At 39.3% G+C, this 16,778-nt stretch overlaps 1 protein-coding gene across 38 annotated transcripts in view; it reads right to left on the reverse strand.

The window, feature by feature from the left end:
* LOC121325528 (transcription factor 7-like 2) overlaps nt 1-16,778 on the reverse strand; it is an 87,976-nt gene that overhangs the window by 43,154 nt on the left and 28,044 nt on the right. For 22 of the 38 annotated variants that reach the window (XM_041268098.1, XM_041268097.1, XM_041268096.1 and 19 more), the window contains exons 4-5: nt 12,919-13,020; nt 7,581-7,640 (exon numbers count right to left, since the gene is read on the reverse strand). The exons of 4 other annotated variants lie outside the window; for them this stretch is intronic. In XM_041268098.1, coding sequence (XP_041124032.1) covers nt 7,581-7,640; nt 12,919-13,020 — 162 coding nt within the window. The remainder of the gene's footprint in view (nt 1-7,580; nt 7,641-12,918; nt 13,021-16,778) is intronic. 12 more of the 38 variants (XM_041268105.1, XM_041268110.1, XM_041268114.1 and 9 more) reach the window with 1 other exon arrangement.

Consider the following 16,778-nt stretch of genomic DNA (forward strand, 5'->3'; position numbering starts at 1 on the left):
AAAGAAATCCAAGACTAATCCAATGTTGCAGCACCCTTTTCACGAAGAAAAAAACAAACAAAAAAAAAAACAAACAAGAAAGGCCTAGAGCAGGAATTTGTACGAGAAATGCAGCTTGTGTATTTAAATTGTGATTCTTTGCCAGTTTTTTTTTTGATGCCTCAGGTGTTTTTTCTTAATGAATTCCAGTACACACAAAAAAACCCACTGTGTAAGAGTGAATCCATTAGTAGGAGTGCTCCCGAGTATACAAGACTGAAGTGGACAGTGCTGTAGGAGTGATCTCGAGTATGCAAGACTGAAGTGGACAGTGCTGTAGGAGTGATCTCGAGTATGCAAGACTGAAGTGGACAGTGCTGTAGGAGTGATCTCGAGTATGCAAGACTGAAGTGGACAGTGCTGTAGGAGTGATCTCGAGTATGCAAGACTGAAGTGGACAGTGCTGTAGGAGTGATCCTTGGTTAAATATTCTAATAAACAAACTAAATAGCTGCCAATGCAAGCTAATATGAAATAAAAAAAGCAGAAGTCCTGGATATGGCTGCAACTGTGCGGTCATCCAGCCCCTCAGACTCGGCTTTCTGTATTGAATAGGTCCTGGATAAACGGGAGACCTCATGAAGCAGTACTACAGTAGATTTTTTTTTAAAAAACAGTACAATTGCAGAGATGTTTCTCAATTAATTGTCCCAATGATATAGGCACACTACATGGATAACTGTCTAAGTGTAACTTCACTGGAATTCTTCCTTTGAACTGTTCTCTCAGTGGCGTTGACATACAGACGACAATAGATATATATATATTTTTTTAAGTGTTGAAAAAAAACAAACAGAAAGGAACGTTTAAAAGTTGCACTTATTGATTTCACTGTGGTGCACCAGGAAGAGTAAAGAAATAGTTCAAAGCTTTAAGGACTTTGTTTGATCAGCATTTTCTTATAAAACTTAAAAAGTTCCTTCTGCCGCAATACACCAATTCCCATATTACCCTGATCCGGGGCTAACCTCTTCTGTAACTGTCTATAAAACAAAAGAAAGAAAAAAGCCAACGAAAACTGTCAAACTGTCATGTCATTATACTCATCCTGCACTGAAGTGAGTCAAGGGTTTTTAAATAGAAAAACAAATCAAGCAAACTAATTATGCAGCTTGAAGCACAGCAGTTTCAAAGCTACTGTACAACATTTTATTGTAATGCAGCTACAATAATAGAAAATACCTCTGGGCAGTTCAAAATGATGCCACAACAAAGCTTTTTGCAGCCTCAATGAAGACTTCAGATCTGCTGCAAAGTTTTTCTCCTTTGCTCTCGAGCTCTGATGCGAAGCAGCTGTGCTATAATTGAACCTTGCTCAGTTGCACAACTAGGAGGCATTATACTCAATGCCCCATACTCCCCACAGGGTTACAATGGCAACCTTCCAAGTAATTGCATACTGACTTACATTAGACTAAAGCTTGCTTGTTTTGTATTGGTTAGTACAACTCCAAGCACAGTTAAAAACAGAAGATAAGAGTTACTCAAGTGTGACCAACCTCTCTGACCCCTGGGCACAACTATTACAAGGCCTGTTAAATGAATTTATCTTCCACACCCTACCCCCGCCTCCTTTCAATCACTCAGTATGCTTGCAAGGAGAAGAAATGCACACAGAGCCCTAGTCATGACTGTGAAATGACTGACATGTTGATTCATGCATGACTCAATGCTAATAAATCTGCAGCTACAGCAATCACTGCGGTTTGAACACAAGATGGAGACAGGTACAGGCCAACATTCCAGAACAACGTCCAGACTGAAAAATAAATGTAAAAATTGAGAAATACCTATTGTTAGAATCTCTCTGTGCTGAGTATAGCCCAAGATTTATTTGTATGTAACTATATAGAATTTGACATTCAAAATTTAATTTGCACTGTAATAATGCCATTTGAAGTTATACATTTTTCCACTCTGAAAAATAAGTACATACAAGAAACCTTAAACTCAACCTGTCTGAATTACTCCCAAGGTAATGTCAATGAATCTAGTATACAGGACATACTACTATATAGACGGATCCCAAAGCACACTACCCATGGGGCATGGAGCATGCAATACACTCACAGCATTTCCCCATTTGCAATGTACACTAAAACAGATGAATGTTTCATCTTAGGACAGAAATAACCCTACAGTACATAGCCAGATTGTTGTTGTTTTTCGTAGACTGGGTGTGTGACAAAACAACCACACCGACATACTATACATGAAAACAGGCTTAGCATTAAGAAGCCTGTGCCCCTTTGAAACCCAGTGAAACTACTTGGCTCTGCTCTTCTTGGCACTGCCTTGTACATGGTTTACGCTTCCCTTCCAAGCTCCCAGCTGACAGATTCTGTCCTCCGCCGTGCTGCAAACGAGCCGCCCCCCTCACCTGTCACTTCAGCTTGTTGTAAACGTAGCCTGATCTGACAAGGCCTGGTACTGATGACACGTAAAAATTGATGTCTGCTGACTGAGGGCCCCCTTACTCACCCTTGACCCCAATCCTGTATCATGTTAAGCCCCAAACATTATTTCCCTGCCAACTTGGTTCTCCTAAGAGAGGGTAAGAGAGAGGCACAGGCCTGGCCACACGCTTGAGTGAAAAGCATATCACTCTGAAGAGACAGGAGATCGGGGATCACACTGACTCTGCGAGCAACAGGCTGCTCACACAATCTATTTTCTGTTTTTGCTGCATCCTATTAAGATCATGTTTCATTTAGACCAAAGGCATTATCTCTGACCCACATTGAAAACATTTCTCCATCATCCTTCTTATTTGGCTATCTGTATCTTTGGCTACGTACACACACACACTGCAGTTGGCTAGACAACCGTATTTACAAATGGCACTTGCTGCAGTTGTACACACACACACACACACACACAACACACACACACACACACACACACACACACACACACACACACACACACACACACACACACACACACACACACACACACACACACACACACACACACACACACACACACACACACACACACACACACACACACACACACACACACACACACCTTTCATTGCTGATGTGAGTGCACTCCCTGTTTAAACAAACCAGTGAACTCAGGCCATCATTACATGCGGATCGGGAGGTTTTGTGTGACAACATGGAGGCTGTGTTCCTGTTTATGCTTGTGGAAGAAAGTACTGTATGTAAATCGATCGAGATCTCGTCAAGCACAGCTATACTCTTCTGCAAAACCAGTGGAGATGCCGTTTTGCTTTTTCTGCACTGCTAAATACAGCGGCGATGATCTGCAGTACCATGATGGTAGATCAAAATATTTGGGCGATCTTCCGACCAGAAGGCTGGTGGGAACGACTTGAGTGGTTTCCAAATGACTGGATAAAAAAAAATGTCTGCATGTATAAGGAGTTGTATATACGTCTTTGTCATTTGCTGAGACATTTCCTGGAGTGCCAAAACACAGATGAGACGTTAGGTATTGGTGGAAGAACGAGTTGCGGTCGCACTGCGGCGTTTGGGGATATGAATGGTCCCATATTGTTTTTTTTAGCCATGTTTATCACATGGAAATGTCTGATAAACAATGACATCATTAGTTGTGCAGAAATCCACTGAGCAGCAACTGTGGTTGTGTTAGTGTGGCTGTAATACACACACACTGTTAGTGCGCATTAACTAACCAAACTGAATTAATAACCACACTCGATACTTGCTCTGAATAGGATTAACTAGTGCGGTTGTCGCTGCCTTTTGTAACCGAACTGTGCGTGTGTATGAACATTATTAAGAGCAAAAGGGGAAAACACAACCGCATTTAGCCTGTGTGTGTAGGTAGCCTTAGTCTCTCTCTTTACAATTCTTTTCGGTCTTAACCCACACTCTGTCCCAGATTAATCCTGACATGCCATACAGCCTACAGTATAGGTCTGTCTGCAGTAGCTGGTAAAGCTTGGGGAGTTCTGTAACAATAGTGTGGCAGATTTCTTTTATTTTAAAATTGTTAAAGAATGTGCCATATTAAATCGATGCACTCAACATTCAGCATATGAATGACATCTGCAGTCTGCCAGCATAAAATAACACCAAAATGGCAGGTTTAATCTCCATTAGTTTGAGTTGACTCTTTCACATCTGAAAGCAATACAAAAAAAAAAAAAAAAAAGAATTGTGAAACTATTCAGAAATCAGACACCAAGTGTTCACGAATAATCCTCCAGCACTTTCTGTTACAGTGGAAAAGCAAACAGAACTCCGTGCAGCTCAAGTGTTCCTCGCCCAGCCAGCATACCCAGCCAATACTCTCACATTTAGAAGGTGTTAACCCTTACTGTCATACAGGGTTTAGCATAACAATTCATTCTGTCGCAATATCAACTACATCAACCTCACTCCCTGAAGAATCGAGTCACACTGACCATGAATCAACTCTCTAGAATGGTCCTGCACATTTTAGGGATTTCTGAATGGCCTACAACTTACTAAACACCTCTACCACAACTGAAACCCTATAGGAGGCCACCAAAATGCTTTAAATGCAATAACAAAAGCAAAGCTGAAATAAGACAATTACAGTATCACAATAAAAATGATGCATCATATCACAGGTATTTAAGCAAATGTTGAAGTGATGCCTCATATCACCAATACGCCAAGACGTTATCTTCTCAGGGATACTGCCCTATAACCAGCAATGCAGGTAAATGGATCTGGGTAAAACCCTGCTATCTCTTTGCCACTGAGACTCACAGGCTGCTTGTCACTCACCACTAAACTTTCCCAAGCCACTCCGTTACACAGTTCCAACTGGATGCCGGATATCAGCTTACTGAGCGTCCCTTTCGCCACATGACCTTCCAAACCCCCCCTCCCTTTGGGCCTGACACTAATTGGTAAATCTGCTGAACCACAGCCTGCCCTACAAAGAGACACCTGGAGTTCTGTCAAAACAAGTTCTCTGTGAAAACTGCTGAAGTAATAATAATCAGTACAACTGCACTCAGTTCCGCCATACAAATAAACGGGAAATGCGAACAGTTTTAAAAGGGAATCCTGGCTTGTCTGATGGCGTGTGTCAATCACTTGAACTACTGAAACAGTTCTTTATCTTCTGACCTTTGGAACCCTGACTTGACAAACGAATGAGCAGCATTTTTTTCCCTTACATGTTACTAGTCAGCTATATTGTGGATATTTGTTTTTTGTTTTTGTTAGTATTCAAAGTTGCAGAACAGAAAGAAGTCTATTCGATACCTCATGCAATGGAGCACATTCTAGTGACAAAACAGGACCTCAATAAACAGATAGAGGAAATATGTCACCATGGCAATAAAGATTCAAGCAAGTAGCATGTTCTTACTCGGCGGCTTTCAATTTAGTGATCCCATAATGGCAAACGCTTTCTAAAAAGCAAACTGGAGTATATTTTTGTGCTGCTGCAGATTTAAAGCGAGTAAAACACACAAGCTACTATATTAGTGAAGACCATGGCCTACATGTCCTGTACAGTATATACTGCATTTGGGATGAGCATCTTCATATATTCTGATACTCAGTAACTGTGACCTTGCCAGGTTTCAGAATGATGATGTAAGCTGTTGGTTAGGTGCATGTAAAATGTACAGGCACCTCCAGTATATTCCAGTCGAGGGAGGTATGAACTAGGGGTCCGAATATTTAAGTAATCGAGTATTCGAAATAAAACGACTACTCCTACTGATAATCGTCTTGAATATAATTTTTTTTAAATGATTATTCTAATTGTGGAATCAGCAAGTATGGGTACAGCACATGTCTTTTTTATGTTTGTTTTTATATTATATATATATATATATATATATATATATATATATATATATATATATATATATATATATATATATTTTTTTTTTTTTTTTTTTTTTTTTTATAGTCACGGGTACATTGTTTCTGGGGCTTATGCAATTTGCAATTCTGTTTTAAATTCTCTGTATCTTAACTGTAATACAGCTTTAAATCCTATCTAATCTAATTTTAAATCTCGCAAGCACAGTCTCCAATAGAAATGTAGAATGTGCTGTCACTCAGTATATGGGCGGGTTTAAAGTATTCAGAACGAATCAATAATAAAACACAAGTCAGGAAGGAGGGACATTGCCCAGCTGCTCTGAGAGTTTTTTTTTTTTTTTTTAATGTGAAAGCAGTGGTCACCCTGATGTGAGTAATCATTTCCAGTGTTTTTCCTGTGTTTTCCGGTGTTTACTGGCTATACACCGATTTCATTTTTGTTTATTTGTAAAACTCGGGGGTGTTCTATTGGTTAAAAACGAAAACCAGAAGCCCTAGTTATACTGTATATTATGTTATTATTCTGCTTGCTCACTGGTCACCACTAGTGTATGTAAACCATAAACGTTTTTTTATATGTTCACTAAGTAGGGCTTGCAATAGTTCCAGAGGCAAAACTGAATAGAAACCCATTCAATTGAAGTCAAGTCAGGAATCACATACACTTTCACTTCATATTTCACCCCGAGTATTGCTCATTTCGTAAAAGCTGTGACTGTTTAATTGTAAAATTATTTAAACAAAAAATATATAAAACATTTGTGTAATGTTACAACTAAAGTTTCTAGTACTCCTGTACACTGTATGTAGACTGCGTGTTTAAAGTTATGGACTGAACAAAATGCTTCAGACCTTAGACAAGAACAGATGCCAACTTCTTATGTGAATTGAGCCCTAGGCTGTGTCTCTAAACTTCTGTAAAATCTAAACTTTGAGCCAAGATATCAAACATGAAGGCTGAAACATCGGAAACATGGTTTAAGGTCAGAGCCAGTTCATCTCTAAGATTGAGTACTGCACCTTGACAAAACAAACCACTGCAATTGGCTAAACTGAGCTTGTCTTTAAGAGATTCAAAATATATACAATCAGCCAAGGGACTAACCAGAAACTAAATTACTGAGCTGACTCTGTCCATTCATTACATGCAACTAACTTCACAATAATGCACTCCTCATCTAGCTGGTGGTATTGGCTTTGTATCCTCAGGGTGCATGTCTTTTTTTTACAGCGGTTTACACTACATGACAGATGTGTGTCCCAATGCTAAAGCAGTCAAACTTTGAGGAAGCTCCGAGTCCATTACTATATGGCAGAGCCAAATAATCAGACACTGCCACATCCACAATGTCCACCTGAGCCTAGCAAAAACAAGTTTTAGCAGCAAAAGCTTACCTAGTGCAGGTAACTTTAATGTAAAAGGCATCTCACATTCACTGTCTATGAGTACATGTCCTTCAAAAGGAAGAGGCAAAAGCTTAAGAGTAAAACTACATTCAAATCTTAGAAACATGTCCGTTAAGGCTTCAGTATCAAATATTTAATGTTCAGCTTATATTTCATATTTAAATGTTAGGGGTATTAACTGGGAGATTAAACTACATTTTTCTTTTAACTGTACTTAATAAATATAACACATTTATACAGCAGTTACAATGCAGATTAGAAAAAAAAAAAAAAAAAACACATTTCATTTTAAAACCAGCTACAAGATACTTTGAATTTAATTCTCACCAACTGAAATTGGTGAAGACTCAGATCTCCCTGTCCTGGGAATTCCAAGCAGAAGGGGCCCTGAAATGCAAAGTATGTCCCGAGTCACATCATTGTAAACGTACATTATCCACCAGGATATGTATGCAAAATATGTATAGCAAAATTGAACAGCGTTATTTTATATTTGGTATTCCAGTCCTCCTATGAGCACATTTATTATGAAATAAACACATACATCTTGTACACAGGATGACTCAGAATTCACTTGGCTTTAGCAGTGCATGGATAAAACAGGTAGCAATGGACGAATAGGATGACAAATCACAGAGGGCGCCGTGGAGCGCTGTTGTGGTAACACTGAACACACACTGACATGCCTTGTACATTTCCAGCGGATACAGTACTTCTCCTGCAGCATATCCATGAACTGGTAGAGTCATGTTAATTTTGAAATGCATTATATATGTATATAACAGTAACTATAGTTTCCATAAACAAATACATTTTAACACATTTAGAACTGCAAGTAGAAGTGGTGTAGTGAAAGTGAGAGCAGATTCCAATGTGATGAGGAAAGCAGGTAAACAATGCATACTGCATTTACTGGTAACAGTTATTGGTAGCATTAGCAGTATATCCTTTCATACTGATTGCAAAAACTACATACAGCATGCACACAACTGCCACTAACACAAACTATGAGAAACATAAAATATAACTGTCAAACATACAGTTTTATTATTGTATTTAATATACAGTACAGCAAGCCTAAACATGACTTCATTATCTTAAAATATTAAAGTGCAGTAAACCATCACACTGGTAAATGCTGTAACTGAAACGCAGCGTGCACCAGGGTATCGCTAGTGAGTCACACAGAAGGTGGTAGAAGACGCAAGTTGGACTGAATTTCTGGTAGGCTGTCAGAAAAGTGCAACAGTTTTTGTTTTTCTTTAAGTTCAAGAGGTCATGTACTGCTCTACTAACAGTTGGTTTAGTGCTGCGTGGAGGGCCTGGACTGAGGCTCCCGTTAATGTTCAAAATCACATGAGAGAGTTCTCTGCCTCAGTGCTATTGTCTGAATGTGCAGGTGTTCCATTCTTACCATCATACGAGCAATACTTTTAGATACAAGGAATACATTACAAGGTAGCTTACACCACACTTATTTAAACTGCTTGAAGGTTTCTTTCTTAATAGAAGTACAGTATCAAGTGATGGCAAACCAGACTGATGTGTTCATGAAGAGCTTAGTTCATGTGTGCGAATCCATGCCCTGTTTTGACACTATTACACTATATGTGTGGCAATGGAAGATACCATCTTTGCAACACATAAAAGATAAACTTTTTTTTTCTGACAGAAGACATAAGATAAGCTTGCTTGGTAATAGCCACATTACACAAAGACCTTTACACCATTTGATTACCTTTAAGGTCTCAAAGGTCTCCCTGCATACTGCCAGTCACATTCTGTTACTTATGCTGGCCTAATTATCATTTTCCTGCGAAGCACAGTGGCGCATTTCACTATCAATTTGGAAGCTCTGTTGGGGTTTGGTTGAACTGGGCAGGAAATAGTTAACATTCCAGACTCCCCTGCTGCCCCTGAAAACAATGGAGACATTGTCCAGCGAACACGACTCCCAGGGAATGACACTTCTTGTTTATGCCCCAGTTCCCAGCCTGTCAATGTTAACGACTATCGTTAAAACCTGAGCCGCTCCAACACAGGCTGAGGTGCTCTGGAAAAGCTATATAATTTTAAGGCCCAGGTATCTGTTTCCAGATTTAAAATCCAACACAGCAGCAGCAGCCAGCGCAGGGAAGGAGTCCTGCAACAAAGTATTACAGATGTGCGGTAACACACCCCCAACCCTTCTCTCATTTCATTTTCATCCACTATTACTTCTTATTAAAGTGTGTTTAACCAAAACTACTGTAATCTTACCTCTTATTGGCTTTATTGACAAACAATAGTCCCCCTTTTATTATTGTGAACATGTCTAGGGTATTCGTTATTTGTTGGTTATTTATTAAATTTACTTGAAAATGAATTGAGGATATTAAAAAAAAACACAGGTTTCTGTGCTGTAGGTCTGACTCAGCTACACTGGAGCATTGAAGCGAGTCTGAACAACAACACATGAAGTTATCAGGCAGGAAGGAGGCAGCAGCAACCCTCAATCAAGCCTGCAGTGTATTTACAATACAGCATATCTTCAACATTAAAAAAAAAAAAAAATTAAAGAGTGATAACATTGCTATTTCTAACGAGGCAAAAAAAACCTGGGATTTTAAAAACTTGGGACTGTAATGTTTTTAATACGTACAGACACAAGCATTCACATTTCCAAAACATGTCATTTGTTCGAAGATGTCAAACCTGTTTACACCTCTGCGGTTTCAAATGTAAACAGCTAACCTCCTGCATGAAGTGCTATTCTCCATTAGCAGTAAGTGCAGCGGATGTGTCACACTCTGTCTTAGTGCTCTGGAATGCACTCCGCCATATTGAGAGAGGATTTACTGTTGAATAGCGGGAACCATTCTGTCATGCTGGTTCATATCAAAACCTATCATTCTCTTCATGGAGGTCTTCTGCTGTCTGAGGCACCAGTAAAGAGTGCATCTAAATTCCTGCACAGTGTACCGCGATTGTTCCATATCCGAACTAGAACTCTTTCCGCGTATCTATCATCAGTTCCAGTCGACCATCCACATTTTGAAAAGGGCACATGATGTGGTTTAATTTGCAAGGTAATCTTAGTGTGGCACACAGTGACAGCAGGTTCATGATTAACAGAATGCACTCACTCTTCACTAGGTAAAAGTATAGCAAAATAGATTCAAAAGGGGTTGATACAAACTAATACAAAGGTTTCTACTAACCAGACTTACGAGAAAAATAACGATAGTCTATCTTGTGTTTTTATTGTATGGAAACCTAGATTGTGTGCTTTTAATTATGAACTTGGCAACGCACACTTCTTTTTCGGCTTTACAGATGTTTCCAATAATTGCAGTTTTACAATATGGTCGGGGCGCTTTATTACTTGAAAATACTGCAAAAAGCACCTTTCGTGAAAGTAACTTAGCTGCGACTACAGTAAACTTAAAGAGTCATTCAAAAGGTTTTTAAAGTTGCTTTGCTCCTTGTCCTAATCCAGTTAGAACTCTCTTACTCATTTAGCAGCACTTGAACTTGGGAATGGTTCATATCATCTCTGATACCAGCTGTCCTCATCACTCCACTTCAGACTCACTTTCTCGCTAACTCTAGGGGTCAAAGAGGGTCTCATCCAAATAAAGGAGGGACAGCACATAAATACACACACAGGCTTTCACATGCAATAAAAACAAGTTTAAAAATACCACCTTTTCTATAGCAAGAGTAATGCTTTACTGCCACACCAATTACAAGAGTAGACTTGTTTAACAAGATAAGGAGACATACAGTATTTGATTTCCATAACAAACATATACTGCATCACTCACACAAAATCTAGGCAGGCAAAGCAGAAAATGGAAACAGTACTATAAATACACAACTGACAGTAGGAGGCAGTGTAATGGTATACCTGCCACATAATACAATATCTGAACAGATGCTACAGACAACCACAGAAGCTCTGCAGAGTCAATGCCCTGGGGGCGTAAAGTTGTCGTTGAGGCAAAAGTGTGTGTATGTGTGTGTGTGTGTGTGTGTGTGTGTGTGTGTGTGTGTGTGTGTGTGTGTGTGTGCGTGTGTGTGTGTGTGTGTGTGTGTGTGTGTGTGTGTGGGGAGGGGGGGGGGGGGGGTTCTAACAAGGGGCGTTGATCGGCAGAATCTGGTACTTATATTACTATAAGAATAAATAAATGAGGGTTGCAGCGTTTGTTAACCTGTCGTTAAAAGAACAGATTGCTACTGTAAACAGGAAATGAGCAATTTTTATAATATAAAAACAGACCTACACACTGTAATGACCCTCATTATTGTTACCTCTTTCAGATATAAATAATACTGCATTATAATTTTTTAACCATATTTGCATTTTCTATTGAGATTATTTTTGACCACATTGCGTTCAGCAGGAAAAATAAGCAGGAAACATCATTATTTTACTTTGTAACTGTTCCAGTCAGAAGAGATTTGGAGTCTGCATTGAACAGATTAAATAGCTTTTTTTTATGCATTGAGTTAAATGGGCTTGATGAACTGAAACTATTCACTGTGCTATTCAGGAAACAACGACTAATTTAAAATCAGGGACAACAAAACTAAAACTGCTTTAAAAACTATAAAAACACTGCCTTTATATTTTTTGTACAAAGAACAGAAGTTTTAGAAATGTTTCTGCGCAATCAAAGACAAGCAGGACAGCTATTCCCAGGTGACACTGAAGTAATCTGTGCTTTAAGCACGTATAGGAAACAGTGACATTTCAGGGAGCTGGTTTATGTGCAGGTAGTAAAACATTCTAATTGGGCTCCACTGCTGCTCTATACAGTCTCTGTGCTGATCTCGCCCCTGCTTTCTGCAGATCTCCACTGACCCTGCTTATTAGGGTGTTGTTAATATGATTACAGGCAGCAATTACAAGCATGTCTGTCCACATGCAGGGAAACATGAACCAGAAACTGTCTTGCACCTAGCTTTTCAGACTCGCATGTCCTTAGCATCCACCAACGAGAGGGAAAAGGCTAAGAAAGCACGCAAGACTGGCAATAGGGCTTGACATCTCGCCAGAACCGGATTACACTGAGAGTCTCCTTTCAGCGCTACGAGGCACCTTGCTAGGCATTCGTTTTAAACACTGGCAGCTAAAGTTGAGCCGCACCCACTATGTTAAACAGGAAATAAGCATTCCAGAAAGTCCCATATTTCATGACCACAATGAGCGTGGGCTACCAGGTTTGACATCTAATTACCTGGCTCACTTGGTAGAAAGCTTTCCTTATTTGGGCAGCCACAGTGTGCGTGCCGTGTACAGGATAAATGAGGAAGACTGAATAGTAGCTACCAGCATTAAAAGCACTGTGCTTCTGCAGGATCACTGGATAAATGGGACTTCATTTCTGATATTACTACTGTATAGTTTTAACCCTGTTTGGTCCTAATTGGGATACAGCTAGACAGGAGCTGCAGCTTTAACAAACTTTTTATTAAAAATGGTGGTTTGGGAGGGCGCTACGGGGCCTTCAAAGATGAGATTTTCATGTTCTAAAGTTTTATTAAGGGTTTAGTTTTGTTTTTTGGATCTCGCTGTTGTCCCAGAGGCAGAGGGTTTTTAAATGTTCTGTATTGAATAACACCTAGTATTAATATCAAACAAAGAAAAGCTGAAAGCGAGGGGCTGGTGTGAGTTACTTACAACGATGTGTGCTGGAGATGGGGACCTGGCATCCTTAAGAGCTTGCCTACTTTGTAGGCTTCCTGCTTGAACATCAAGTAAGGGCCATTTCATCTGGAGGTACTGAATGGTGAAAAAGGAACGAAATGGGGGAAAAAAAGAAAAAAAATAAACATGTTAACAATGCAGAAACAAAAAAATAAAAGCAAAAAATAAAAATGAACACATGACAAAAGTAGAACTTAAACCAAAAATAGAAACCAATGATACTATGTATGAAGTGGGGGGGGTTGAGGAATTGAGAAAATAAACATGGTCTGAGCAGTTTTAGAATGCTTCTCAAATCCAGTGACAAGGAGGCTTCTGTTTCAAACCACATTGTACAGAAAATACACTCTGGAAACCGAGTTCAACACTCCCACTGGCCCTCTGGCTAACATGAATAAAGAAATTCAACAGCTCAAAAAGCAAGATAAAAAAAAAATGTAAATACAAAAATTAGCAAGAATGCAAATACAGGAAAAAAAACAAACACTGGTATAAATGCTTTGTAAACATGGCCCTTCGTTTATCAGACTTCAGTTCCTGAGTCTCACATGTAACAATATTTTGGATGCAGGTAAACCAATAACTCTTCTTTTAATTTCTCTTTGGCCCTCAGCAGCATCCCTAGATCCCTGTGTTAATTCAGTTTTTACAAACACTTGAGTGAATACTGTTCACTATCTGGTGTTTGCACATCTGTATTTAAATATAATGATACTTGAACATGGTTAAGTGTACTTTATAATATGCTACGGCTAAAATACAGGCTCTACAACCTAACCAGCAGCACAAAATCCTTGAGGGAAAAAACCCACGAAATTTCGTCAAGAAACTCAGATGTGATTAGACATCATTTTTACAACAGCTTCCTCTTTGTGCTTCATATCTACAGAGATGGTGATTCAGCTGAATAAAAGAAAACTATTTCATCTTTAGATAGCACGGGTACAGGCAACAATATAGAGCAGGGCTGCACAGTTCCAGTCATCAAATCTGGTGCCTCCTGAATCCTGTTACACCTGCACCCTAAATTACTCAAACTGAATCAATTCAACTTTCTTACAAGTCTTATCATCAAACTAGTTAACAACACCAGTAAAACCCGGAGGACTTCGTACCTAAAGGACTGAATTCATGTACAGCAATATAGACACCTGAGTCATACTTCATAACTGATTTTTGAAAAAAGTGGTTCATCCAGAACAACTGGACTCAAAAGAACACACAACACAGTAATTCAGTTACAACTTTCCAAGCTTCACTTTAACTTTGACTGCCCCTCTCTGCAGGCTACCTGGCCTTCATATCTCTGGGTGTCTGCAAGTCAATGGGCAGAATTCTGTAAAACCTACTGTATCTTTTTCTATTCACTTAGGTCAGGACAGGATGGGCAGTTGTAGCAGGCTGTTGGTTGGAGGAAACGAGCCTCAGCCCTACTGCTGAGAGAGCTAACTTAAACCAGATGTCCTCGAGCAAGCAAAAAGAGTTACATCGTGGTAGCCACTTCTAAACAACTCCTGCACACAATGGACAGAGACGCCAGATAATTGCTATAGCGCCATGCTTAGAGGCACAGCAGCTCTGCTGTTAAGGTGGAAAGTCTATAAAGCAGGATTAAATGGGAGGAATGTCTCTGGATGCAGGTAACACAGAAAAATGAAGCCTGCCTACTATGGAGTTACAGTAAAGTGTTTTGGGCAAGGGAAGACAGGGGACTAACCAGAGACAGAGTTCTAGGCTTTTTTTAGTTTTTTTTAATAGACATATACAAAGTTAGGGTCCATGTTGTAAGCCTGCATTTTAAATCTCAAAGGTTATAAAAACAAGTACATTTAAAAGTATGCGCTCATTAAAACTGCTTTAGAATTAACACAATTGGACCGTATGTCTCACAACTAAGCTACAGTACTACAGACATCTATGTAAACTGTATTTTTTTTAAATGTGTTTATTGTCCAAGATCTAATCTAATGCTGATCTAATGTTTAGCTACAGACAGACCACCTTAAATCTTAAAGGCTGGGAGTGTTTGCTAGGGAAATCACATGATTTTTGACTTAATTCTGTGGAATCTGTTTGGCAAAGAGCATTTACAAGCTTGAATAAGCAATTTGTGATAATGTATGAGGAAACTATTAAAATACCTGCACAGAGTTAATCAGCGCCTCATCGCCTAATAAGCCCATGTGGTTTCGGTGAAAACATTTAGTACTTTTAGTACTGAAAAAAATAAAACACTTTTGCAAGACATTCTGTTTTGCCAGAATAATTCTGTGGCCATGCTATAAAACACAAACAAAATAAATGCATTACATAGCACAAGGAATTAATAAGCAAGAGCTAGTACAGAAAACAGATCACCCCAGATGACTCTGTAACATCAGACCCTTGTATGTCAGTTTACCTGTAGCAAACTGCAGACATTTACAAGGCAGTAAAATTGAAAATGGCACCAATTCATTTTTTTTTTCTATTATGCGGGGTAAAAAAGAGCTCGTGGACTGCAAGGAAGGAATTCAGAGCAGAACTAAAATTGCACTGGGACCCATTGATTCACCTCTGAAGAATGTCTCCTAGGGGGAGATGTTGATAGTGGAGCAAACACAAGACACTTCAGACTTTAATAGCTATTCATTTTAAAATTGCAAATTACATGGACTTTAATAATTCAGTCCACAGGAACCACTTTGGTCTGAGAAAATGAATGTAATGTGCACAGCTCTTTCTATGAGCTCAAGCACACTCCAGGGGTGTGGCAGATTCAGCAGTCTTACAGCAGGTCCTGCTCCACAAAGCACACCTGGGGGGGGGTTACGATCAAGACTATGATTGCAGAAAGGGGTTTCTTGGGGGTTCTTGGTGCAATTTCAGGTTATCAATTCATAGAACATCTTTTCCGACAATGAGTGAGTTCCTGAAACAAGGGGTAAAGATAATGATAATTTTAGACTTCCTAGGTCTTCTTACGAAGGAAAGGAAGGTAACTCAGTAATGCCTGTTTAAAAAACCTGAGCTTGCAGAGGCATCATAACCAAAACAACTGGAAGTGAACAAATGAGAGAGAAACTAACAGCAGTAAAATAATAATACAAGAAGCACTACTGAAGCTCTGTCTGAAAGGGTTTGTTTTATATACTGCTTTTTAATGATTTGAAGAATTAAAACACAAAAATGCATAAGTGTGGTTTGGTTGCTGAGAAGCCCAGTGGCTTGAGAGGTTTGACATGTTGTGAGGTTAACCTGGAAATATACCAGGCAGCATCCATCTAATGGACCATACTTCACCTCCAATATAAAACCCTGGCACTGTCTTCTGTAGATAATGAAGACCCTGTGCTAGTTCCCAACCATAACATGGGGACAGGGCCTCACTGGAGCATGCTTGCAGCTCAAAGGACTTCTTTGTATAAAAGCCTGGGTAATAAATGAACAAAATGGTGTTCTTCATAACTGAATTGTTACTAATGAGGTCTTAAGAGTTCTTAAACTGAAAGAACTCGCATGGTCAGTAAAGGAACCACAGTATGTTTGTAGAGAACATTATTAGATTTTATACAAGTTTATTAGATTTTCTGAAAGCTGAAGACTGGGCTGTTTGGACACAATGGAGTGCAATCAGCCTTAAGGTCAAGCCCTAAAAACCTCTTAGGAAACAAAGCAAACAGTGGGCTGCAGGAATTTCAGAACAGAATCATCCACTTCTGCTACCACATAGAATACAAAAACATGGATGCGAGGTTTACTGCAATTGTGTGTGCTTATAAAAAAAGTGATTAATTGAGTCATGGGGGTGATGCAACTGTGAGTAAAATGTGTACAAGGAACACTTTTCACCC

This window comes from Polyodon spathula, chromosome 13 (assembly GCF_017654505.1).
Source record: "Polyodon spathula isolate WHYD16114869_AA chromosome 13, ASM1765450v1, whole genome shotgun sequence".
Taxonomy (NCBI): Eukaryota; Metazoa; Chordata; class Actinopteri; order Acipenseriformes; family Polyodontidae; genus Polyodon; species Polyodon spathula.